The sequence below is a fragment of the Physeter macrocephalus genome, chromosome 6 (assembly GCF_002837175.3).
Source record: "Physeter macrocephalus isolate SW-GA chromosome 6, ASM283717v5, whole genome shotgun sequence".
Taxonomy (NCBI): domain Eukaryota; kingdom Metazoa; phylum Chordata; class Mammalia; order Artiodactyla; family Physeteridae; genus Physeter; species Physeter macrocephalus.
In genome coordinates this window covers 34775624-34803169 of record NC_041219.1, presented here as the reverse complement: position 1 = coordinate 34803169, position 27546 = coordinate 34775624, and the positions used below count along the sequence as shown (strand labels likewise).

Here is a 27546-nt window from a genome sequence, read left to right as displayed (position 1 = left end):
CCTCAGAACAGGAGAAAATATTTGCAAACGAAGCAACTGACAAAGCATTAATCTCCAAAATATACAAGCAGCTCATGCCACTCAATATCAAAAAAACAAACAACCCTATCCAAAAATGGGCAGAAGACCTAAATGGACATTTCTCCAAAGAAGATATACAGATTGCCAGCAAACACATAAAAGGATGCTCAACATCACTAATCATTAGAGAAATGCAAATCAAAACTACAATGAGGTATCACCTCCACCAGTCAGAATGGCCATCATCAAAAAATCTACAAACAAGAAATGTTGGAGAGGGTGTGGAGAAAAGGGAACCCTCTCACACTGTTGGTGGGAATGTAAATTGATACAGCCACTATGGAGAACAGTATGGAGGTTCCTTAAAAAATGAAAAATAGAACTACCATATGACCCAGCAATCGCACTGCTGGGCATATACCATGAGAAAACCATAATTCAAAAAGTGTCATGTACCACAATGTTCATTGCACCACAAATATCCAGGACATGGAAAAACCTAAGTGTCCATAGATGGATGAATGGATAAAGAAGATGTGGCACATATATACCGTAGAATATTACTCAGCCATAAAAAGAAACAAAATTGAACTAATTGTAGTGAGGTGGATGGGCCTAGAGTCTGTCATACAGAGTGAAGTAAGCCAGAAACAGGAAAACAAATACCGTACGCTAACACACATTTATGGAATCTAAAAAAAAAAAATAAATGGTTCTAATGAACCTAGCAGTAGGTCAGGAATAAAGATGCAGATGTAGAGAATGTATTGCAGGACATGGGGAGGGGGAAGGGTAAGCTGGGAAGAAGTGAGAGAGTAGCACTGGCATATATACATATATACACTACTAAATGTAAAATAGATAGCTAGTGGGAAGCAGCTGCACGGCACAGGGAGATCAGCTTGGTGCTTTGTGACCATCTAGAAGGGTGGGATAGGGAAGGTGGGAGGGAGATGCAAGAGGGAGGGATATGGGGATATATGTATACATATAGCTGATTCACTTTGTTATACAGCAGAAACTAACACAACATTGTAAAGCAATTAAACTCCAATAAAGATGTTTTAAAAAAAAGGTTCAACTGACAGAAGATGTATGCATTCTAAACTTGTATGCACCTAATTAAATAGGTTCAAAATACAAAAATCAAGTTGATAGAAGTATAAGGAAAAATTTATAAATCTGGACTTCCCTGGTGGTGCAGTGGTTAAGAATCCACCTGCCAATGCCTGGGACATGGGTTTGAGCCCTGGCCAGGGAAGATTCCACATGCTGCAGAGCAACTAAGCCCGTGTGCCACAACTACTGAGCCTGCGTGCCTAGAGCCCATGCTCCACAACTACTGAGCCCGTGTGCCACAACTACTGAAGCCCGTGCGCCTAGAGCCTATGCTCCACAACTAAGAGAAGCCACTGCGATAAGAAGTCCGCGCACTGCAACAAAGAGTAGCTCCTGCTCTCCACAACTAGAGAAAAGCTCGCATGCAGCAATGGAGACCCAATGCAGCCAAAAATAAATAAATAAATAAAATTTTTAAAAAATGTATAAATCCACTATCAGAGTATATTTTAACACATATCCAATCATTCCTCAATTATTCCTAGACCAAGGAGACAAAGATATCAGCAAAGACATAAAAGATTTGAATGACACAATTAAAAAGTTTGATATATCTTGGATATATCTAGAACCCAGCATCTCCAAATTAGAGCATACCCATTCTTATCAAGCGTGGATAAAATATTTTTTTAAGATGGACCTTGTGTTAGTTAACACATTTCAAATCATAGGTATGATTCAGATTATAGGGGTATCCAGTTAGAATAGCCCAACAATAAATTTTAAGAACCAAATTTGCTTGAAAGCCTAAAAACACATATTAAGCAACTCATGATTCAAGGAAGAACTTATAGTGGAAACTTAAAAATACTTAGAACTGGATGGGAATGAAAATATTGCCTATCACAACTTGTGGGGTTCAGCTAAATGATACATAGAGGGAAATTTATCATCTTAAATGAGCATCTTGCAAAAGGAGAGAGGCCGGAAATGAACAACCTAATGGTCTAACATAAAAAGTTAGAAAAAGAACAATAAAAGAAAGTAGGGAGGTAATAAAGGTAAGAGCAGAAATTAATGAAATAGAAAAGTAAGACTTCACACATAACCCACCCCTTCCGCGTTATCAGGAGACAGAGAATACAACGAACTTCTCCTAGTAGAGAAATAGACAACAAATTCTAACAGCTCTTGCCAATGCTGTCAGCCTGTGGGAGCAGTATGAGCCTGTAGGAGGGGAAGCTTAAGAGACTGTATGCAAAAGAGTGCTGGGGAGCAGAAGACCTAGATGAAGTAAAGATAAAATAACTCCTAGAACAACAAAATCTAATACTACTAAGAATCAAAACAAGGAAGACTGGCCAGGGACTTGGTAGTTTACAGTACTGGCTGGGTTTTGAAAGAAAGCAGAACCAATAGTGGTGGCAGCCTTAAAGAAACACTGCTTCTGGAGAAGAATCAGATAAGAGGTGGCGCCTCGGACTTTCCTGGTGGTCCAGTGGGTAAGACTCCGTGCTCCCAATGCAGGGGGCCGGGGTTCGATCCCTGGTTGGAGAACTAGATCCCACATGCATGCTGCAACTAAGAGTTTGCATGCTGTAACTAAAAAGCCCTCATGCCGCAACTAAGAAGCCCGCATGCTGCAAGAAAGATCCTTCGTGCGGCAGCTAAGACCTGGAGCACCCAAAATAAACACATAAATATAAATAAATAATATAAATATTAGGAAAAAAAAAAAGAAGTGGTGCCTCTTGGAGCTATGAGAAAGAAAGACGAGAGGAAAAATTAAAGATCCTGCAAAAACAAAAGTGAAACAAGACACATCAACTCATCCTCCTCACCCCAACTCCATTACTGCTTAAAAAAAACTGCACTTCATTATACTGACAGAAGAAGGTGCTCTTGAACTAGAAACCCTGTGCACAAAATGCTTAGAAATTGGGGGGCACGGGGGAAGAATCAATCCAACTCCAAAGGAAGGAAGGAAGGAAAGAAGAGACAGGCACAGGGATAATACCTATTAATGCAGAAGAATTTAAAAAAATCAAAGGAGACTACTGTATACATCTCTATGCAGGTAAGTTTATAAAACTAAATGAAATAGAGGATTCCTTAGAAAAAACAGTTTACTACAGTTGACCCCAATAGAGACAAATGCTTAAAAAGACCAATTTCTACAGAAGAAAGTTAAAAATCAAGAAAACTATCAAGAGAACTACCATACGACCCAACAATCCCACTACGGGGCATATACCCTGAGAAAACCATAATTCAGAAAGAGTCATGTACCACAATGTTCACTGCAGCACTACTTACAATAGCCAGGACATGGAAGCAAACTACGTGTCCATCGACAGATGAATGGATAAAGAAGATGTGGTACATATATACAATGGAATATTACTCAGCCATAAAAAGAAATGAAACTGAGTTATTTGTGTTATGCTAACACATATGTATGGAATCTGACAAAAAAAAGAGTTCTGAAGAACCTAGGGGCAGGACAGGAATAAAGACGCAGACGTAGAGAATGGACTTGAAGACACGGGGAGGAGGAAGGGTAAGCTGGGACGAAGTGAGAGAGTGGCATGGACATTGTATAGCTGATTCACTTTGTTATACAGCAGCAACTAACACACCATTGTAAGGCAATTATACTCCAATACAGATATTAAAAAAATAAAGATAAAAAAGAAAACTTTCAAGGAATTACTCCAATGATGTCACTAGGTTCAGATAGTTTCACAAAAGAATTTCAAACATTTGGGGTTAAGTAAATGATCAGATTACATACAACAGAAAGCAGTAAGTGGTAGGAAAAAGGTAGCTGGGGAAGGAGACTAGGGAAAGAAGAGAAACAAAGGTGCCGAGTTTGCAATTACAATATCTAAAAATGGAGGCACAGAAGGCCTCATTGAGATGAAGAGTGACATTTGAGCAAAGGCTTGAAGAGGGAGCAAGCCATGTGCACAGCCTTGATGACAAACCAGATAAGGACAGTAGGCTAAGGGAAAATTACAAGCCAATCTCAGTCATGAAAATGGACACAGAAAGTTGAACAACCCAAACACAGCAATGTGCTTAAAATGTTAGTACATCGTGATCAACTTGGGTTTCTCACAGGAATGTAGATTTGGTTTAACATTAGGAGATGATATACATTTTCTTCACTACATTAACAAATTAAAGAGAAAAGATCGTTTCAATAGATACAGAAAAGAATTTAATAAAATGCAACACTTATACATGATTTTAAAAAACAAAATAAAACAAACAAGCAAACAAAAAACTCTTAGCAAACTAAAAATAGAAGCTAAGCTTTCAAAAAGGGCAACTACCAAAATCACACACATGGTATACATTACCAAACCAGCTTTGTCTCGCCTGACGCCCAGCAAGATGAAACACTGAGATGCCGAGGTTTGCAGCAAAGAGGGTATTTATTCAGAAGACAGCCAAGCGAGGAGACAGGAGAACCAATCTCAGCTCTGCCTCCCAAGGCAAGGGGCTCGGGGTATTTATGGGACAAAGAATAAAGAAGCAGGGCGGTCCAAGGCATGGGGAGTGTGGGGAAAGGTGATTGGAAGAAGGTGTGGTAACGGACATCCTGAGCAGGTGTAACTAGGCTCCAGGCCTCTGCATGTTCTGCGGGTAGAGTATTTAGCCCTTTGTGTCAAAAGGTCACCAAGCAGACACTCTGGAATGCCCAGCTGAAGGGTGGGTGGTCCTATCCAGACTTACCCAGCTCAGCTCAAACTAGAGCAGCTGACTCCAAGTTTCTGGAAGACAACTTGGGCAAACACCTTATTGTCCAGGCTAAGTGCAGCTTGGAAGTCAGGCAAATCTTAAAACGACCTTGATTAGTGACGGCAGGTGAAATGGATTTAACCCACGGTTTCAGTATCATCACTGTTAACAGAAACTTTAGAAACATGCCCTTTAAAATTAGGAAGAATGTCTAGTACCCATGCTTTTATTCATCTTCGTACTAAAAATCCTAATCATTGCAGGCAGAAAATGAAAAAAAGCCTACGAACTACAAAGAAACGAGAATGTCATTATCCACAGATGATATTATTATAAGATCCCCGACTCTACAGACAAATTATTGGAAGTAATAAAAGTGCTTAGCAAGTTGCTGGAGAGAATAAGACCCAGGTCCCTGCTTCCGGGTGCATCCTCACAGCACACTTTACGGAGAAGTCCTCATCACTGCTGACTCACCGTGAGCCCCCCACCCCCACCCCACGTTCCAGCAGAGTTCTTCCGCCGAGGTGGAGGCCGCCGTCAGCCGCCAGATCAACCTGCACCTCGGGCCTCGTCCACTTACCTCTCTCTGAGCTTCTACTTCGAAGGCGTGGGGCGTGGGCCGCTTCTTCGGGGAGTTGGCTGTGGAGAAGCGCCAGGGCACCCAGCTTCTCTCTTGAAGACGCGGAAGCAGTGGGGCGGCCGCGCCCCGCTCCAGGACGGGCAGGAGCTGTTCCCGGAGGAGTGGGGCACCAGCGTGGGCGCCACGGAGGCCGCCACGGCCCTGGAGAGGAGCCTGGAGCGGGGGCTCTTGGACCTGCAGGCCCCGGCTTCTGCGAGCGCAGGCGCCCAGCTCTGCGAGTTCCTGGAGGGCCGCTTCTTGCAGGAGCTCATCAAGAAGCTCCTCGAGAAGATGGGCTGCACCTGACAGACCTGCGCAGTCTGGCCGGGCCCCCAGGCCGAACTGGGCGAGTATCTCTTCGAAGGGCTCTCCCGCCAGCGCAGCTAGGAGCCTCCTGAGCCCGGCGGCTTCTGCGAGACCCCCCCTGCCTTCCCCCGCCTCGAGATCTCTACCCGAGCCCCTTCCTCCAGCCAGGAGGCAACTTTTTAACCACCCTGAAACCTTCACCCAAGCCGTGGCACCACATGGAAACAAAAAAGGTTCTTTTTGCAGAGGAAAAATAAGCTAGGCTCTAAGAAGAAAACATAAGTATCTGAATAGCATGAATGATTTGTAGTCTAATTCTCTAGATTGTCTAAAGAAATGGTTCCTAATTTATGTGTATCACCTGGGTACGCTGAGTACAGTGTATCTGATAAACTATGTTTTCTCTGGCCAGAAGAATAAAAGCACCTCTTCAGAAAATGTTGCATAGAATTTTAAGGGTTTCAGGACTTCTCCGGAGTCATTCTGGGTACTGGATTCAACTCTGTTGTTCCAAAATGTCTTTGGTTTTGTTGAGCAAAGAGCTGAGTACCTTGACCATATCATATTGTGTTCCCCCCATCAACCCCCAAACTCACGATGAAATTGCTCTTCCTGATTTTCAAGTTGATGTGATGCCATCTGCCTGTATTGAAGAAAGAGCCCTGTGAAATTCATCTTTGTGTCTCCCATTAGGTTGCTACTGAGAACACTGATTATTAATTACATCATACACTTACCTCTTTATGAAGCCTCTCAGAAATTTCTTTCTGGTCTTAATATTAGGAATAACAGTGCTTCGCTTGGGTAACTGGTTTGTTTTTGCTTTATGAACACTGTAAATGATGTAACTAAGTTTCCTTTTCTGACTGCCTGCTAAAAACTTAGAGCCAAATTTGTGGTCCACCCAGAGTAAAAGAGTACGATTACATAAGCATTTTGCATACGCTTCATTCCTGGTTCTTCTATTACTAATTCCTTGGTGTATTTTATGGAGTCTTTTAAGCCACCTTAAACCCTTTCTGGAACAATGCTGTGTATAAACAGATAAATAAACTTTTAAAATGTGGATTTAAAAAGAAATAAGACCCATATCAGAAATCAATTGGATATTTATATACCAATTAGAACAAAATTATATAACAATTTGAACAAAATAGAGACAAAATATAAGTTATTTATAAATAAATCTAATAAAAGTGCAAACTCTACACAGAGAAAAAAAATTTAACTTTATTGAATTATATTAAAGAAGTTCTAAATAAATGGAAAATATGCTACGTTCAAGAATCAGAAGACTCAGTTCTCTCCAAATTGATGTATCGATTTATTGCCATTCCAATTAAAATCCAGTAGGTTGTTTTGTTTCATTTTTTTTCCTGGAACTTGGAAAATTGATTCTAAAATTTACTAGAAAAGCAAAAGTTCAAGAATACACAGGTTACTCCTGAAGAAAAAATAAGGTGTGACTTGCCCTCTTAGATGCCAAACCTTTAATAAAGCTGGAATGATGAAAACTGACTTTGGCACAGGAATAGGCAAACTGACCAGTGGAACAGGCTAGGGAAGCAGACTCAAAAACATACAGAAACATGACAAATGACGTAGCTGTTAAAGGGAAAGCATGCACTGTTCAATAAACTGGTTTCCACAGTGAGGGGCAGGGGGGAAGTAATTGGACCCTACCTGTCACCAGGCACAAAAATAAATTCTAGATGAACAAAGGCTTAAAAATGAAAAATAAAACCTTAAAACTTTTGTATTTTTATGACTTCAGGATAAAAATAAATTCCTTTAAAAAGATACAGAAAGCAGTCATAAATATTAACACCACCCCCATATATGAAGAGCTACAAGTCAATAAGAAACACATAACCCAATTGAAAAATGAGCAAGAAACCCAAATAGATATTTTAAGGAAAAGGAAATGCAAATGGCCAATGAGCATAACAAGAGCTTAATCTTATGAGTGATTGGAGAAATACAAAAGCAGACCCTAAAGAAATATCATTTTACACCCACCAGAATGGCAAAATTAAGAAATCTGACTATACCAAGTGATGATGAGTGCATTGAACAATGGGAACTCACTGTCGGTGGGAGTGTAAATTTGAAACCAATTTGGCTTTTACATCATCTAGCCTATGACTGAGAAACTTCACACCCAGATACTCTGTAAAAACTTTAGCATATATGCAGGAGATTAGACTATTCATAGTATCGTTGCTTATACAGGCTGTAATCTGAAAATAACCCACATGTCCACAGACAAGAAAATAAATGAATAAATGGTGGAATAGAGGCACAATGGGATATTTTGCAGCAGTGAAAATGAAAGAACTATGGCTACATGTAATCATCTAGATTCTCTTAGTGACATAATGTTGTTTAAAAAGCGAGTGACAGAATACTACATAGAATATGGTACAACTTTCTATACTACCCAAACACAAACAGAACTAAGCAGAGTTGTTTCAGGGCACATACATGCGGTAACAAAACTTAGAAAATGGGAGGGTCCAATGATTAACACAAAATTCAAGATAATTTAAAAAAAAAAATCTCTGAGTAGGGAATGGGGGGATGGGAGGGAAAGGACTCCCTGAGTAGATGCAATAGGCTCTGGTAAAACTGTACTTCACAAATTAAGTTGTGTGTTCTTTATATTCTTTTGCAACTTTATTATTAAAATATTGTGAAAATTTTAAACTTAAATTACAAAAAGAAACTGGAAACTGCCTCGCTTCAGGTGTACTAGCCATAGATCGCCGCCCGCAAGGTGCTCTGGGTCAGCGCTCTCGCTGGGCGTGGCGTCCGAGGGAGCTAAGCCCCGGGGCCGCTGCACGCATGCGCCCTCCTGCCAGCCAATCAGAGACGCTCCCGGACGAGGCGAAGCCGGCTTTTCTTCTGTGAGAAATCTGATTTGCTTCGGAGGAGTGTCGAGGCTGTGAAGAGGTCCAGTCTGAGGCGTTGGGGCAGGGGAGGCGGGAGCAGCGGGGATGCCTGTACTGAGACGAGTAACTGTGGTCGTCGGCCATTGGGGTGTTTTTCAGGTGTGAGGAGGGGAGCACGTGTCCGGCGCGGGAATCTGAGCAAGGGGTTATTCTTGACCTGTGAGGTAAATCTTACCCGCTGGCTCTCCCTGGGTTCCCTGACAGGAATTTGAAGGCAGTACAGCTCCCTGCGGGCAGGGCCGTGAGTGGGCAGAAAGGCGCCGGCTGCGCCGCCTCGGGACTGGACTCGACGCCGGGCGAGTTGACAGGTTGACAGCAGGCGAGGAGGGTGGGCCCTCATCAGCGCGCCCACACCCCGCAGAAACCATTTAGATGAAGCCAGGCCTCCCCTTCACTGGTCCTCGAGGCCTGGGTCGTGGAAATCTTACTGGACGTCATTTTCTGCGGCCCAGGAGGCAGAACGTTTTATGTTGTATTTCTGTTGCTGGCAACTTCTTTGGGGCGGGCTCGTGATCGATCCTGTCAGTAATTACGATTTTCACATTGTGACTGAAATCAGCTGGATCTAGATTTGCCCCGATTTAGCCAGAACCTGGCCGGGCTAGGATTCCGCCGCCCTCCCCGTCCTCAGGAGCGAACCACCGCCGGCGTCAGGGGCGGCACAGTCATTATCTTCTTCTGTTAACTTTTGGTCCAACAGAATAAATGAAGAGACTCCTAAAGTGGTATTCAACTAAAATCATCTTTATTTGATATCTCTCATTTTGAAATTTGCCAGTCTATTTAAATGGTGTCTTTGGATTCAGCAGGTTTGATCTTTTTTTTTTTTTTTTTAATCAGAAAACATCGAGAAAGGATTCCGCCGCCCTCCCCGTCCTCAGGAGCGAACCACCGCCGGCGTCAGGGGCGGCACAGTCATTATCTTCTTCTGTTAACTTTTGGTCCAACAGAATAAATGAAGAGACTCCTAAAGTGGTATTCAACTAAAATCATCTTTATTTGATATCTCTCATTTTGAAATTTGCCAGTCTATTTAAATGGTGTCTTTGGATTCAGCAGGTTTGATCTTTTTTTTTTTTTTTTTTTAATCAGAAAACATCGAGAAATGGTGCCCTCTGGAAGAAAACATACCGGGAAATCTGGGAAGATATCCATGGAGGATCAGGTTCTAAAAGGCTATGACTTTGAGAAAGCAGATAAAAAAGATCTGAGTGGTTCAGAGGAGGATGTCATTGAAGGTACCATATAGCTAATGTTGTTGGGCAGTGACCGTGTCCTGCATTTATTTTCATGTACTTCATGTTTCTTATTTGGACTTAGTGAAGCTTCTATAGCATCTTTCGCCTGATGTCTGATAAACAGTACATAGATTATTATGACATTAACACAGGAAGACTTGCAAAATTGTTCCCATAAAATGGTCTTGGATCCTGATTTAATGCCATCTAACCTGCAGAGAAAGTAGTGCATTTATATGTCTGCTTTAAAAACTTGTCTTGGCACAAAGCCTCAAAAAACCTCAAAATTAAGATATTACTCCATTTAAAAATTACCAAAATAGCATACTTAATTTCAACTCTTTTTCTTTTTTTATTGTCAATTCAGGGAAGACTGCAGTACTTGATAAACATGGGAAGAAAAGGACTTCTGCAGGAATAGTTGAAGACATGGGGTAATATGCTCAAACAATTTTCACCTCTTAGACTTTAAGAAAAGTCTATTTGGTTGTCCAACGAGTATTGTATGTAAAATACTGGGCATGTGATATTTCTTCCAAAACAAGAATGATATTTTATGGATCCTTATTTAAAAGATTTTGATGTATTTTTTTTCACAGGGGTGAAGTACAGAATATGCTGGAAAGATTTGGAGGTATGTTTTAGGAGATATTTGTATTCAAAATTGTTTTAAACCATATAATTTGTATAATAGTAAATAATAATCAGTGGACTATAAGACTGTTATTTGATGCTTTGTTCTCATATGTAAGATTTTGCACAAGTATATGTGGTTCGGCTTCATAGATTTCCTTACTAACCTTTACCAGTTGTTGATGTGAAAAGAGATGGTGCTAACGATGGTGAGTTAAGAATGGTCCTGTTACTTTATAGGTGTGTGAGTGTAATGGACTATGAAATTTTAGAGCAAAAATGGATGGGAAAAGTGTCTATCCCTCTGTTTGGACTTTCACGGACTAAGTGATACAAACACACGCACATATCTGTATATGTGTCAGTTTTTCATTTTCTCAATTTAGTTATTTTCTATGGCATTCCTGTGTTCTTTTCTTTAGGAAGGGCAGTGTAAATTGAAGCCTTTAAAATAACTCTTTATTTTTTTTTTTACATTATTAAACTATGTAGCTGAGAATTAAAGACCACCTTGCTAGTAAGCAAGAGATCAGATAAAAAGTTCATAAACTTTAAATTGTATGTCAAATATCAGTTACGTGAACTGTGTTAGGGGACAGTATTCTTATAGAAGAGTCAATATTTGGCTCCTCTCTAGGATTATTCATATAATCAAGTCTTTTTTGAAAGCTTTGCCCTATTTGGTAGTAACAAAATGCTTGTTTTATAATCTGTCTTATAAATTTATTATTATAGATGGATATTGGAAATACAAAATATTTATGTAATAGTGTAGGTCACATCATGATTACTGAAAAATAACTATTGATGGTAGATCCATATGCACGTGCCTAGCAAAGAATTACCTGAAGTATTAAAAAGTTTATGAAATGCAGTACTTATATTATTGGTAAAAATGTCCTATAAAAAAGTATTTAAAAGGGTTCTTTTTGTGTGTGTGGCTGTGTTGGGTCCTCGTTGCCGCGCGCGGGCTTTCCCTAGCTGCGGCGGTGCGCGGGCTTCTCATTGAGGTGGCCTCTCCCGCCGCGGAGCACGGGCTCCAGGCGCATGGGCTCAGCAGCTGTGGCTCGGGGGCTCCAGATAGCAGGCTCAGGAGTTGTGGCACACTGGCCCAGGTGCTCCACGGCATGTGGGATCCCACCAGACCAGGGCTCGAACCCGTGTCCCCCACACCGGCAGGCGGACTCCCAACCACTGCGCCACCAGGGAAGCCCTAAAAGGGTTCTTGAATGAATTTATTTAAATATTTACTTAAAATAAGATTTTCCTATGCTTGGTTATTCTTTGTCTCTTTTAGTAAAAATATATTTTACAGTATCACTGACTATATTTTAAAAAATTATTTTCTTTATTTTTATTCATTTTGGATTCTTTTAAAATAATTTTGCGTTTCATATAATGAGTTCTAAATTTAACCTTTATTAGTGTTTTCTTATGAAGAAATTAAAGTCTGTCCTTGAGACCCTTTTTTGCAGTTATTATCTCTTTTTAATCACCTCTAAATTAAAAAATTATCTCGTTAGGAAAATCAGAATTGGGATACCAATAACTAAAAGTTTTCTCAGAAAAAAAAAGCAAGGAAATAATCTTGCTTTTTGATATTATGTGTATTTTTAAAGATCTTTTCAAAACTCTTGAACCAGCTTTATCCATGTTTATTTGAATATGTGGGAACAAAGTAACTTTCTTCCACATTAAATTTAATGAGTATTTATTTTCAATATAGCTGATATTAACAAGGCTCTTCTTGCCAAGAGAAAAAGACTAGAAACGTATACCAAGGCTTCTCTCAAAACCAGTAACCAGAAAATTGAAAATGTTTGGAAAACCCAACAAGAGCAAAGGTAAGGCTGTTGGTTTTTTCACTGCCACAACATTTGCATCATTTCTTAGTATTCATTGGTGCAAATTATGAGAAGTACTATCATCTTCTACTTATTGGGATCTCTAGTAAAAAAGTATATTTGGCTTGATTTTCCTCTAAGTCCTTTAGTCCTATAACTTCATTCCTTCACAGACTTGAGATATATTTCCTGGAAATCAATAAAGATGTCGTTTTTCCCCTTTTAAATAATGTTTGAGGGTTTTTTTTTTTAACAATAAAGGTAATTTATATTCATTCTAAAAATACACTCGCTGAATAAAAAGTAAATGTCATATAAACCATTAGTCTTATGATAGTTAACTGTTTAACAGTGTAGAAAAAGATCAACCTTATGTATTATAAATAATTTGTATATTTTAGCTGAATTATTCTTTTGTACAAAATCATTGTACCAAAATGGGGAAAAATTAAGTGAAATATTTCTATTTGGAAACCTTATATGATAAATATAATAATTTCAGTGAATCTATCATATCACAACCTATATTCAGTAGGAGAAAATGAAAAATAAATTGCTTGGAGGGCTTCCCTGGTGGCACAGTGGTTGAGAATCTGCCTGCCGATGTAGGGGACACAGGTTCGTGCCCCGGTCCGGGAAGATCCCACATGCCGCAGAGTGGCTGGGCCCGTGAGCCATGGCCGCTGAGCCTGTGCGGCCGGAGTCTGTGCTCCGCAACGGGAGAGGCCACAACAGTGAGAGGCCCGCGTACCAAAAAATAAATAAATGAATGAATGAATGAATAAATAAATAAATTGCTTGGAGATAAAATGGACTGTTCAGGAAAATGTATATGTACAATAAAACTCCCTTAGTTTTCAAGAGCTTAAAGCACATGAGAGGGCTTTTCTCTTAGTTGGTTAGGAAAATAAATACTTCTGAATCATCATAAATCATAACTTGGCTTCACATCTGAAAATTTGATATTATTTTCTCTTTTATTATAGTATAATTATGTCAAATCAGTTTTGTTTTGAAAGTTTTTCCATATTGATGTGAAATATGACAATATTCATTATGCTTTACAGGCAGAAGCTTAACCAAGAATATTCTCAGCAGTTTCTGACTTTGTTCCAGCAGTGGGATATAGATGTGCAGAAAGCTGAGGAACAAGAAGAAAAACTAGCTGTTAGTATTATGCTTAGCTTTATAGCTTTATAATTAATCTACTATAACCAAGTGTCAAGTAGGAAGGGAGAGGCCGGCCTTGCAGTACACCCATGGACCTTAGCCAGGTTCCATTGCCCATTGCTGGCTATGAGTTTGGTTCTGCTGAATGCAGAAGTACAGGCACATACCATACTCATAAAAGCTGTTGGTCTTTGCTTCCTAACACATTGTTAATATCAAGTTTGCTATTATTAATACTATGCAGAGGTTATAGTTTTTGGTAATGATAAAATCTAGGGTATGCGTATGTAAGTGGATGGCTAAAGTAGGGTGAAGAACAAAAATCATTGGTGGAAAACAGGCCAAGAAACTGAAAGACCATCTGTGTTGACATTGAAAGCACCAAGAATTAAGACATGTTTTGAGTATTGTTGAGATTTCCTACTCAATGACTGGTAGGGTTATTATATTATTGTTGTATATAAGTGGTGAACACATTATCTAAACTCAGTCATAGTAAATGTTAAAATCTTAAACATATTGATTTAAAAACTATTCCTTTTAAGTGTAATGTAGAATTAATTTTTGCTAAATTTTACCCAAATTGTTATTACATATTTTTTTCTTTTACATTTGTAGAATATGTTTCGACAGCAACAAAAAGTTTTTCAACAGTCTAGAATTGTTCAGAGCCAGAGACTGAAAACAATTAAACAATTATATGAGCAGTTCATAAAGGTTTGTTGTATTTGGTAACATAATACATTCTTATAAGATATAATTCATGTGTGGAAGTAGAAGATAATTTTTTTCTCAGTTTAAGGGAAAAACATTTCGCTTATACATTTTAAATTCTTAACAGTTTTCCATTTTGAATGCATTGTTTTCGATTTAATTTAAGTGCTAAATGCTATCACTAAGTGTTACCACTTGGTGTAGGAACTTTAGTACTATATTTGACTCCTCCATCTCTCTTATTCTTCACATCCACTGCTACTGCCCTAGTTCAGAACATCATCTTTCTTTGCTTATACTATGAAAACTCTTAACTGATTTCTCTGTTTTCCAACCCATCCTTCGTGGGTCTGCCATATTATCTTTCTATAACATTACCTTTTCCCTCCTGAAAAACTGTCAGTAGCTTCTCATTCTAAATTCTTAGGTATTCAAGATTCACCCCCCAATAATATGATTCTTTTTTTAATGCTCCAATTACTACATTCATCCATTATTTCCACCCCTCCACATAACGGCTTTCTCTGAACTCACTCACTTTGTACTTTCATGCTTTTGTTTATGCTCTTGCCCTAGAATACTTTTAACCCTTTTTCCTAACCTTCCTTTCAGTCTTATTCTTTTGCCAACTAAATTGGAATTAAATCCCCATTTTCTACTACATAGCTACAGGAAGTTGTGCTTCTATTCCTTTTATAAAATTTTGTGTTATTTTTGTTTGTTTCTTCCAGTGAGAAGGTACACTACTATTGTACCTCCTTTAATAATATTTGATTTATGTCTGACATTTTCTATTCCTTTAGTGGATATTCTGGTTTTCATGTATTAGAATATTTTTATTTGAGATAAATAATATGCATTGTTGAATATTAAAAAGTTCCTACTTTTGAAAATTAATTGTATAAGTTTTGAACCTGAGATGAAAAGTGGTGGTTTGTAACTGAACTAGCCTTTTGTGTTTTAGAGTATGGAGGACTTGGAGAAGAGTCACGATTATCTACTTACTGGTGCACAAAATGAACTTAGAAAAGAAATGGCTATGTTGCAAAAAAAAATTATGATGGAAACAGTAAGTTATTATATTTAAAATTGAAAAAATAAGGATTGTGAGCATTGAAATATTTTATTTGGTGAAATATGTATAACACTTATCTAAAAATTAAACAAATGTTTAATATCTCCTTTCATGTGACAGCAGCAGCAAGAGATGGCAAGTGTTCGAAAGTCTCTTCAATCCATGTTATTCTGATGACTCTTTGAAGGAAGAACTTGAACCTAAGTAATATGATACAATTATAACATTAGCTAAGAGGCATGTAAGTTTTTAGAGTGGTTGAAAATTCTGGTTTAAAATATTACATCATATTAATCATTAGCTTTACTGCAAGACCCTTCTTCTTCTTCACTTCCAAATAAAATAATGAAGTTATGTGAGTAGCAGCAATTCCTAAATTATATGTACCACTGTGCTTTCAGCTCTTTAATACTAATAGTGATTTTTTTCTCTCTAACGTTTGTCAATTAACTCTTAGCAATAAATATGATTTAATTTCAAGTTTTGGCTTCAGTGTATTTGTATCACTTCCAAAAGGTAGAAAGCACAGGTATAGATGGTTAATTAGTTTTGTTCTTCTTTAAGAAAAAAAACACAAAATCTGTTTTATACGTACACCCTTTCATGCATATTCATTAAGTTACACTACCAAGTCTAATGAAAATAAGATTTCAAAAGAAAATACATTCTATTAACTTAAAAAATTTATTAAATGCAACTTAAGTTTCTGTTCTGGAATAAATTAAACTGCTAAAAACCATTAACACAATCGAACAAGATATATAAATAATCCATTTTAAGACATGGATTTGTGAATGTCATTTCCACAACGACATCAAAATGCCATTTATTTCGGCTCAGTCCACAATTACATGACACATGCCCTTAGTAATGATTAAGAGCATATCATTAACATACCTAATTACTTATGGTTTAAGTACTTCACATCTGTCTTTATAAATTACACAGAATGTCTTGTTTTTCAGTTTTAATATTCAGTAAATATATGGATGTTTTTACATTCATTTCCAAACTTGAACAGTTAATTCCTATACCCTGTATTTTTAAATGTGCATTTTTTAAACATAGAAAAACATATGAAACTCTTGATTTAATAAATATTAAATTGTTTCAGCATTTGTTTGAAATATTTGAGTTAAACTTACTATTTTTTGCGGAAACTACTTTCATTGAATCATTCAAAAACAAAAAATATGCCCAACAGAGAAAGGAGTGACTTTGTCCTGTTTTTCCATATTTTAAATTCTAGTTTTTGCCGCATAACCCACACTTATCTTCGTTTTAGGTTTTCCAAGTTTTTAAAAATCCATACTGATTCTCTTTTTCTAACTGTGCTAACTTATATAGGAAGAAATTAGTCCTCCACCGTTAACAAATATCTGACATTAAGGGGACAGTTTACTTCCTAAAGTTTTGCATTTTGTAAAGCCTTTTAAGCCAAAGTACATGCTGGAATGTAAATTTTAAGTATTATAAAATTTAATATAAATTTTAAGTATTATTCAAATTAAGAAGGTCCTTATTGAATTTACCAGTTGTTTCAGAGGCAAAATAAATACTCCAGAGTATTTTCTGTATACTTAATTCACATAAGTATATATTTTTTCCTTTTCTAAAAAAATATTTATTTATTTATTTGTCTGCACCAGGTCTCAGTTGTGGCATGTGGGATCTAGTTCCCTGACCAGGGATCGAACCCAGGCCCCCTACATTGGGAGCATGTAGTTGTAGCCACTAGACCACCAGGGAAGTCCCTATTTTTTCCTTTTAAGGAATATCAACTTTCACTCTTTTTCAATATGCCTTTTTCTTGCATATTAAGATATAGTACATGTTCATTACTCCTTTTTAAAAAAAAATTATTTCACCATATGGCTTATGGTCTACAGAAGTGTTAGATAAAATTACAAACAGGTAAGATGGGAGTCCAAGGTTTGGATCACCAAAGACCCATGTGATAGTTCTATTACTCATAATGAGCAAGGTAAACACTTTTAAGTGAGAGTGGAAAGATGAGAATCAGTACATAATGTAGTTAGTGGTTGAATTTTATCCCCATTTTACCTCAAATGCGTAAAAGTGTACTTGAAGTAGCTTTAGCTGATATTCTAAAGGGAAGATATTTTTGCTCTGTTTTCATAAATTACTAATTTTCTTACATGTCAATTGTGCTTTAGCTACTGTTTTGTTTTTCACAAAGGGAAATGTTTAATGTCTACTTTTTTTGTGACAATGAAGTTTAAACTCAGAATATCAAGGAACAAGTTGCCCTCAATGTAAAGATTCATTTGTTTTTCTGAACTGGTAAGATAAATTCCTCTTTCTAACTACAAATTACAGAAGTTGGTATACTAAAGCAAGTATTTCCTTTTATACAATAGTAATTAACATACCTTTTTTGAAAATGGCTAATAAAAAATACCTATAACATCATTTGACTCAGTAATTACACTATTACAATTCATGCACTTATGCAATATTATGAATGCACTTGTCAATTTTTAGCGAAGTAAGCATCACCCTCAAGATGGCTAAAATCCTTTAAGTCCTGAATTTTTACGTAATCCTTTGGCAGAGAAAACCCCAATTGTCTGATAAGGATTTCTGAGACAAAGAGATTGCTCTTTAGAACTATAGTGGTTCACTTTCTTATACTCAGAAGATTGAAATTTCTTTCTTTGGTTTTGTTTCTAATTAATTTATAGATTGTATTACTCTGATAATACCTTGATAAAAAAGGTTGATACACAACGAGGGCTTTGCCACTGAAACAGACATAATGGAATCTACAGGACTTAATGTTTATTTTAAAATATAACCTTATTTGATAGTATACTAGCCTCCTGAAAAAAGGGATTCCCTTCACTCATAGTTCCCCTAACTGCTTCTCCTCTTTTCCTTGTGCTATTAGTCAATATGCTCATGAACCTGTTCAGGTGCTTGATGACATGAAGTCTTGAAGATACTCAGATGAAGGTGTCTTGAAATTTGCAGGCACAAAGCACTAAAGTACCTCATCATATCAAATGAAGAAATGACCTTTAGAAGCAAAAAAAATATAAAATGGATTATGGTCTATCTTTCCTAAAGCAGCAGCTATTTTTCTGTCCCCTCACCCCCTAAACTCAAACCTTAACCAAAAATTCTTCACCCAAAATATTACATTTTATAGTTCATATTTGGACCTCACTGTAGTCTCTGGAATATGCAGGGTATTTCACAGTTACAGAAACTGAGGCTCAGAGTGATAAAAGATAGACTAAATTACAAAAGCTGGAAAACAACAGAACTCAAGTCCTCTGACTCCATATCCTTTCAATTTTCAACTGTGCAACAAAGCCTCAAATTTTCTACTAGAAGGGGCTATCAGTCATTATAATGAAATCACTCCATCATATACTTTTCTTATTCCTTATTCCTTTGAGAGTAGTTGTAAGAAAGTAAAGGCCTGGAAGAGACATCATAGTTGAGGGAAGGCACATACAAAATTGTGTTCTTTACAAAATTAAGCAGGGAGGCACACTATTTAAGAACTTTCCCAGAGGCTGGGGGCAAATGCTTCCTTTTAGAAAAAGGAGCCTCACAGCTCTGCCGGTGGAGAGGGAATTCTCACCAATGAGGGGAAAAATCTCCTATCATTTACTTGAAAAACTCCGTCTGACTCTTTTCTCTCTGAAGCAAGAACCTTTTCCCTAAGGATGCCAAAGGGCACAATACGCTTATTTTGGTCCACATAGTGTTTTTTTGTTTGTTTTTAACTGTCCACAAAGTGTTTTAAAGAAAAATTGAATTCGACTTTCTCACCATAATCTCCACCACTGATGTAAAACCAGGCCAACTCACTCATTACAAATTAGGCGGTCAAATTTTTAACACCTGATATTTTAATTCTGTTAATTCCATTTGGTAATACTTATGTTCACTAAAAGAAACCCTACATTGAATTTTCAGATATTTTGAAAAATCACCACCTATTTCTTACATTTAGATTGTTTTGGAGCCCTAATAATATTTATAGTGGATAGCAAATTAAAGGAAATTATTCTGATTTTCAAACATTTTTTAGAATATTGCCTGAGAAACTTTCAAGGACTAAGATTTACATCTCACCACTATTTGAAGAATGGAAGACTTCTGAATGGATATTAAGTTATTAACTTACTCTGAAAAATAGTACTATAGAACCTAGTATAAAGGATGATCAGATGTACCCCAGGGGTCCATGCACAGAACAGACAGGCTTTGTTTTAATACCTCTATCTAACAAATAGTGTGAGATTAAATTATCAAAAGGTTCAGTGTTTCTTTTAGCTCACTTTAATATTAGTTTTTGTATATCACTAACAATTTGGTGAAGTCCAGTGAGGTCTGGAGGTAGGGAAAAATACAGCAAAATTGTCCAGAACTACCATTAATTGAAGACCAACCATAAAGATGTCTTAGTAAAATAAAAAATTTAGTAATGCCTCCTTTATCCACTTGTGTGATTAAAATGTTACCAACAATGATTTTCTTTCCCTCAGATGGCTAAAGCTTCTCTCTTATGCACCATAATTCTATTTTATAATCATTTTGAATAGAAATTAATATATGTATTATCCACATCACTTTTTAAGCAGGATGCAATTAATGGGAATTTAATTTGCTTGATAAGAGTCATCATTAATATAAATTTTGCACTATCCTCAAGGGCCATACAGATACGTAGGGTTGCTTACTTCTAGCACAAAATGGTCCCAGAACCCTGTACTGGGTAGTACTGTCTGTTCTGTTTTGTTTCCTCAGTATTAGCTGACAGTTCTTGATACAATAGTGCCCACCTCTGCTAACACCAACTACATTTAATTTACCTGTTATCTGCTATAAGCTCATAATAATTCTAACAAGCTGGATTAAATAAGTCTGACACTAATACATGTTTGTAGTCCTTTGCCAGAGAGTGAAGTGATTTTTGACATCTTAGTACTGTTTTTTTGGTACTATTTTTTTAAGGTACACAGTTGTATTTTTAAGGATTTAGGTTGTTGGAACCCTGATCTCCAGATATGTGGGCCGTTTTCAAACACAATATAAAGCAAGCTTTAAAGAAGTAATTTTAAATGTTCAAAAACACTTACTGTATAGATTAGAAAGTAAGGCTACCTGATATCTCACTGAAATGACTCTTAAGCATAGTATTATCTGACATTTGTTAAAAATAAAAATCTTACCAAAAAGCACTTACCATTGCTATCCATAGAACAACATATTCGTCTACAAAATTATTAAAGTACTGGTCTAAAAATAAAAGACCTGGGCCAAGAAAGACAGTGTCTTGAAGATACAGTTCACTTTTGGTCATGTGAGCTATCTATAAAAAAGTAAACAAAATAATTTCACCATTAAATTTTAAATGTTTTAGCTTTTAGTTTCAGGATAGAATTAACTAGAACTTTAATTTACTATTAAGACAAATAAGGATAAAGAGACCATTTATTTAATCTCACATTTGATATGGGAATACTGAATCTAAAATTTCTCAAATTCATGACTGGGTAGCTTATTAAAGTTTCTAATATTTAAATTCCTTGATATCAGAAGGTTATAATTGACAATCATTGCTAAACAAATAATTAAAAGAACTTACTATACAGTAAGGAGTCTGTCTCTGAATCTAACATTCATTTACAGTATTACTTGGAGCATAAAGAGCTAACTATTTATTCTGATGATAACACCATAAAAAACTTACCCATTGTATGAAATAGTTTCCAGCTTTGTGTTTGAGGAACAAGTACATATTTATACCATGAATCATAAATTAAAAGAATTTCTTACCACCAATTTCTGTGAGATTTTAGCAAAGACACATCCAAACATTAGGGTATAAAGACAAGGATGCTTTTCAAACAAATTAGTTGCTGACTTTTTGTAGATCATTATTGCCAGTATAATAATTATTCCTATGTGGAGTCCAGGTGACAAGACACTGGTACCCTAATGGATAAAGCAGAAAATCAGCACCAAATTTTAAAAATGCATTTATTACAATGCAAATATTTTCTAAGCATCTATTTTGTGTTAGGAACTAGAGACCTAGAGAAGAGTATGATAATGTATGGCCTAAAGGAGTATACAGACCTTAGCCATGCTTTTCAAACTTCCACAGAAACCTAGGGTTACACAGAGGTAATACAGTGCTTAGATGTTTGATTCCAATTTTATATGAACACACATTTTAAACTAATAACCACTAAAAAAATAACGTGATTTATTCCATACCAAATTTTACCACGCTGAAGGCCATCAACACTCCAATTGCCAAGTTAACATATTTTTGTGCAGATATTGAAATAAAGCTTAACCTGCCACTTTTACACAATATCTTAATCACTGATTAGGAGGAGTTTAATTCTGCCCTGGTCTCTCTCTATACCAATATCCCACCCCTGCCCCTGCCTTTTGCATTTAGACTACAAATGCCCTCTTATGTAACATTGTACAACCCGACCCATTACATTTTTATCTATGCGAATCAGGATGCTCTCAGCACTGCTTATCCTAAACAAAATATTGAAATAAATTTGATTTTAAGGCTTACTAAATATATAACCACCAATTTAAATGTATCCATTAAAGCAGGCTTATTCTTGTTTATTAAGTTTATATGTTATAAATTAGAACTTACTATAAAATTACACGAATATTATAAATATTACAAAATCGTATCTTAATAAAACACTATACTATATAGTAATGTTATAAATATTTAGATTATTAAAATAGTGCTTTTACCTGTACTTTGGTTCTGTAAATTTTATTCAAGGAAATCTGCTGCTAAAAAAGTTGGAAAACCACCAGTTTAAGAGTTTGAAATCAACCACTCCTTAGACATAGTGTTTGATTTCTTGTCTTCCTTCAAACATTTAATGAATTATGTCTTAGTAAAGTGGACACTGATCATCACTAAATCTCATCATCTTTAGTGGAACTCATGTTCCAGCAAGTATTCTATTTTATCATCCATGGTCAAGCAAAAAGTATTCTTAAGCATCTTATGCAGAATACTTTAACATTTCTAAAACAATTCTGAGGTTAACTGACAAAACACCTCAAAACACAACAAATTAAAATTTCCAAATATATCAGAACTTATGTATCTAAGTGAGTTTTATACTTTGCCTTTGAATTATGTGTATAAAATATATTCATAAAGATTGATAATTTATGAATTATGTGGATTCCTCTGAAATAGCCTTAAGAGCCAATTTATAAGTCATTTAAGAGAATGAGTCTTTTTTTAAACTAAAAATGCTATATTTCATCTTTTTACTCCTCTTATTTATTAGACCTGGCTTCAAATGACTTTGATTTTTCTCAAAATCAAACCCACCCTAAAAAGAAATTTTGAGCTACAGCACTGAAGAAATTAAAGAGAATGAACTATAGCTTAAAGGCATTCCAAGAATGTTTTGACAGAAGATGGCATCACTGGAATAAGTACTTATCTTCTTATGATCAACTACCTTGAAGATGACAATATGTTTTTTTAAACACATGGATATTATATTTGTTAAAAACCAGGCAGAATTCCTTTCTGCCTCTTTCCTGTGTAAAAGTATTGAAGAAGTTTTAAAAAACAAATATGAATAAATACAAAAGAATTATAGATGAGCAAAGTGTAAAGAACACAAATACAAGGTGTACCGACTCCAGAACTGAGGTTAAAATTTTTACCTTTTAAAATATTAGGATAGTTTTAAAAATACATTTCAGTGAAATTTCAATAAAATTTACTTCATGACTAATAAATTGCCCCATTTGTGAAACCATGACCTTTGGCAGCTTTCCTGACATTCAATCAGGAACTCATTCCCTATTCCTCCTCCTCTCCTATATCAGGGCCAGGCACAACGAGCAAGAAGACAAATGGCAACTCTTAATTATGTACAGTAATGAAACAGCAGATGATTAAATCGAATGTCACAAAAGTCTACTCTGAGAAAGGCTGTAGAAAGGGGAAAAATTCTTTAACATCAGTCTAAACTGTTTTAAAAATGCTTTTGTATTATGTGCCTAAAAAGAGTTCTTTTACGATATTTAGTTTCCTTCCCTATTCTTGAACTTTGTCATATTTTTAGTATCTCTGTAGCTGGGTGAAAAGAAAATTTATCATAAAATTAATACTGGGCTTCCCTGGTGGCGCAGTGGTTGAGAGTCCGCCTGCCGATGCGGGGGACACGGGTTCGTGCCCCGGTCCGGGAGGATCCCACATGCCGCGGAGCAGCTGGGCCCGTGAGCCATGGCCGCTGAGCCTGCGCGTCCGGAGCCTGTGCTCCGCAACGGGAGGGGCCACAGCAGTGAGAGGCCCGCGTACCGCAAAAAAAAAAAAAAAAAAAAAAAAAAAAAAAAAAAAAAAAAAAAAATTAATACTGAATGATGATGAAATTAATGTCTTACTGCTACAGTGGATCCATTCTTGCCAACACCACCATGGAGGATAACATGGAAATAATTTGAACAGGAAAATATTGCTCCACCTACTACTCCGAGAACTGGTAAGATCTTCAATTTTATTTCTAGGACGGGTATCTTTAGGGGTAGAGGAAAGAAACACATCATTAAGAAAACAGAATTTCTTTTCCTATTAAAAAGTAAAGAAACATTATGATACAGCCCTGTACAATAAGCTATTCTTTTTCTTATAATCAAACCTTAACTTCTGGAATGTAACCTGAAGTGGTAACTTTTAACGGTTTCATCTCTTAAAGTGAAAAATCCAGCTAAGTCTATTTAAATAAGTGGGATGAAGTATTTCATCTCACAAGCCTTCATCTGACTTAAAGAAACATGAAAAAGGATAGTTCACTTGACTTTAGTACGTCTAAAAGGCAGCATCACAGGACAGTCAGACACGATGGTCTGCATCATGAATGTGACAAACGTGTGTGCATGCAAAAGTTTTGTGTAGTTAATATCCAGGATTAAATCTCTAGCAATATATATTTACCTGTTGGTCAATTGCTGTTCAAGAAAACTTCCAAAGGCAGCAAAGGATTTAAAAAACAGTAACAATGAATTGCCAAAAGCTGTAGGCTATTGTGTATTGAAAATATACTTTGAAATACTGTACCAAAATTTGTGGAAACTACAGATCAACAATTATATTTAGAAGATCTATATCTAAATTAAGTATTCTTATTGATGAGAATAAGTAGTTATGCTTTCCTCCTATGGTATTGCCAAAACATTGAATGAAATGATTTTAAGATTAAATTCTTCCCCAGTATAACCAAATCAGAATTCCAAATTTAAAACAACCACATCTGACAATGACCAGAGTTGCCTAACTGCCCCTAGGTCCACCTTCACCTTCTAATGGGTACTGGCTGAACAGGTACCATGAAAGACACATCGCATCCCTCTAGCATATTTTAGAGGCCTATGTATCCTTGATTCTATTATTTATTCTTACATGATAAGAAGGAATATGAATATCTCAGGGAATGTTCCTCTACTTAAAAATATGCTCAAAGCCTATTTCTGAGCCTAGTGATATGATCTGTGATTGGCAATTCTGAAACTAAATGCCACAGGGAAATCTCTTACAATTTTTAAAAAACAGACTTAATTTTTAAAGCAATTTTAGGTTCACAGCAAAACTGTACGGAAAGTACATAGAGTTCCCATATACTCCCTGCACTCATACACACATGCTTCCCCGCTATCAACATCCTCCACCAGAGTGATACAATCCATGTGTTACAATCCATGAACCTACACTGACGCATCATTATCACCTAACGTCCACAGTATATATTAGGGTTCACTCTTGGTGTTGTACATTCTATGACAATGCATAATGCATAAATGACAAATGCATAATGACAGGTATCCACCATTATAGTATCACACAGAATAGTTTCACTGCCCTAAAAATCCCCTGGACTTTGTCCATTTATCCCTCCTTAACCTCATAACTTCTGGCAATAGCAGGTCTTTTCACTGTCTCCATCATTTTGCCTTTTCCAGAATATCATATGATTGGAATCATACAATATGGAGCCTTTGCAGAGTGGCTTCTTTTACTAAATAACATGCATTTACGTTTCCTCCATGTCTTTTCATGGCTTGATAGCTCTTTCTTTTTAACACTGAATACAATTCCATTGCCTGGATGTACCATAGTTTACCCATTCACCCACTGGAAGACATCTACTGAAGGACTTGCTTCCAAGTTCTGGCAATTATGAATAAAGCTGCTATAAATACCTGTGTTCAGGTTTTTGCAAAGATATAATTTTTTTTTTTTTTTGGCTGTGCCATGCAGCTTGTGGAATTTTAGTTCCCTGACCAGGGACTGAACCTGGGCCCACGGCAGTGAAAGCACAGAGTCCTAACCACTGGACTGCCAGGGAATTCCTTGCATAGATGTAATTTTAAACTTATTTGGGTAAATACCAAGAAGCATGGTCGCTGGATCCTATGATAAGAGTATGTTTAGTTTTGTATCTCTTACTATTTTTACCAGGGTTATATAGCTTAGTGATTAAAAACAGAGTCTGGAATCAGCTCCAGTACGTACTTACTAGCTATGTGTCACTGGACAAATTACTTAATCATTCTAAGACTTATTTATAAAACACAAAAATGACAGTATCTATTTCACAGGGTTGTTCTGAGGGTCAGATGAAAACAGTGATAGTAAAATATTTAGGAACATAGTAAATGTTGAGTAAGTATTAGTTGTTGACTATTGATATTATCCTTATTACTCTTCTTAACTCTCTGGGCATGAAGTTTTGAGTCAGCCAATACTGTAAACTTAGCTTGTAGAGACAGAATAGTTTCTTCATAAATTTTCTGCCTATACAAAGCATGGATTTATAACAGTGGCCTCCTGAGAGTCAACTTTTATCAAAATACTGAGGTCTCCAACCACGCAGAAAATAAAAACACTCCTTAACATGGGAAACTTCACTATAGTACGTTATAAAAAATGCAAATTAGCAACTTTTCTTTCCTAATATTGAGGGACAAGTTTCAAGCATAAAATATTTTACTGAATTTACTTTTTATATATCTATTTTATGAGATAAATTTTGGCCTGAAAAGGTAGTTCAACTGGTCTGTTTAATTTTATATTAGGGAAATGGGGTCGTTTTCTTTTATGTGGTAGTATATTCATGCATAGGGTAGTATATTCATGCTGTAATAAGGTATATAGAATAGTAAAATTATAAAATGAAGAAAAAAGGTTAAGAAATGGAATGACTATTAAATACAACTCCAAGGATTTCTGAAGAAAATTAACAATGCAATATTTTTCCTAAACATTTTTAAAGTACTTAAATATAAATTTAAATCCTCAGATTTACCGTATAGTCCCACATTGTTGCTCCTCCAAATGTAGACAACACAAAGATGATCACTAAAGCTACCTGAATTTCAGTTACATCCACTCTGAAGAGGAAAGATAAAGAACAGATGTTTGTAAATCAAATTCCTAAATATGAAGGTTAATTAACCTTATATTAAAGTCAAAAGATGTAAAAATCTCTATAGGCTTAGTTTATTTTTACCTTTAATCACTGAATTATCAATTAACTACATTGTTAAGTGAAAAAGCCTACAGAACAACAATGCACTTACATATAGGTAAAAAACTTGTATAGCATATATAAAATTGCTAATAACAGTTATCACCGAGATTACAGAAGGCTTTTATCTTGTACTTTACATACTTCTGCAAAGTTTGAATTTTTTAATAACAGTCATGTATTACTCTTGTAATCGGGAAAAATTATGATAATATAAAAACAACCAGATGATTTAAGGCAAATTCTTAAACACTCTCAAGTCAATTTCATTTAAAAAGTAGGGAAAATTCCAACAGTTTTTCTCATTATGTTACTAATAGTCATTATAGTTTTTTTGTTTCCACAGACATTTTCCCCCTATATATAAACATACTTAAAATTCTTTCAAAAACCCACTAAACCAACATCAGTCTCTAATCTGCATCCCCTGAAGCTATCAACTCCTCTCTCCTTGCTCCAAAAACAGGCTGAGAAGTAGTCCACATTTGTAATTTCCTCGTCTCTTCATATTTGCTGCTTAACCCATTATAGTCCAGGTTTTGGCCCCATTCTATTAAAACTGTTTAAGGTAAACAGTGACTTTCAAT

General features: G+C 36.2%; 3 protein-coding genes across 7 annotated transcripts in view; 2 read left to right on the top strand and 1 right to left on the bottom strand.

Annotated features, from left to right (window-relative positions):
• GNPTAB (N-acetylglucosamine-1-phosphate transferase subunits alpha and beta) overlaps window positions 1-5398 on the top strand; it is a 130679-nt gene extending 125281 nt beyond the window's left edge. For all 3 annotated transcript variants that reach the window (XM_055085263.1, XM_024127300.3, XM_024127299.3), the window contains one exon: window positions 5091-5398. In XM_055085263.1, coding sequence (XP_054941238.1) covers window positions 5091-5198 — 108 coding nt within the window. In that variant the 3' untranslated portion in view covers window positions 5199-5398. The remainder of the gene's footprint in view (window positions 1-5090) is intronic.
• A 3298-nt stretch (window positions 5399-8696) lies between these two features.
• Window positions 8697-15856, top strand: SYCP3 (synaptonemal complex protein 3). Of its 3 annotated transcripts, none has more exons than XM_024127381.3 (8): window positions 8697-8870; window positions 9799-9944; window positions 10312-10378; window positions 10544-10578; window positions 12304-12421; window positions 13489-13588; window positions 14210-14308; window positions 15270-15397. In XM_024127381.3, exons 2-8 carry the CDS (start codon window positions 9812-9814, stop codon window positions 15390-15392), a joined length of 675 nt encoding a protein of 224 aa, XP_023983149.1. In that variant the 5' UTR covers window positions 8697-8870; window positions 9799-9811; the 3' UTR covers window positions 15393-15397. The 3 variants fall into 3 exon arrangements, with proteins under 3 accessions (XP_023983149.1, XP_054941239.1, XP_028346300.1); XM_055085264.1 differs by lacking the exon at window positions 8697-8870 and adding an exon at window positions 15501-15554 and having other exon boundaries at window positions 9791-9944; window positions 15270-15374; XM_028490499.2 differs by lacking the exon at window positions 8697-8870 and having other exon boundaries at window positions 9797-9944; window positions 15270-15856.
• CHPT1 (choline phosphotransferase 1) overlaps window positions 15410-27546 on the bottom strand; it is a 36640-nt gene continuing 24503 nt past the window's right edge. The window contains exons 5-9 of the mRNA XM_024127379.3: window positions 23820-23951; window positions 21198-21356; window positions 20605-20730; window positions 18309-18419; window positions 15410-15580 (exon numbers count right to left, since the gene is read on the bottom strand). Coding sequence (XP_023983147.1) covers window positions 15536-15580; window positions 18309-18419; window positions 20605-20730; window positions 21198-21356; window positions 23820-23951 — 573 coding nt within the window. The 3' untranslated portion in view covers window positions 15410-15535. The remainder of the gene's footprint in view (window positions 15581-18308; window positions 18420-20604; window positions 20731-21197; window positions 21357-23819; window positions 23952-27546) is intronic.

Coding starts and splice junctions, on each gene's coding strand:
- SYCP3 (XM_055085264.1), top strand. CDS start 9,812: ATGGTGCCCTCTGGAAGAAAACATACCGGGAAATCTGGGAAGATATCC. Junction 12,422..13,488: donor AAAACCCAACAAGAGCAAAG/GTAAGGCTGTTG, acceptor TATGCTTTACAG/GCAGAAGCTTAACCAAGAAT. Junction 14,309..15,269: donor TATATGAGCAGTTCATAAAG/GTTTGTTGTATT, acceptor TTTGTGTTTTAG/AGTATGGAGGACTTGGAGAA.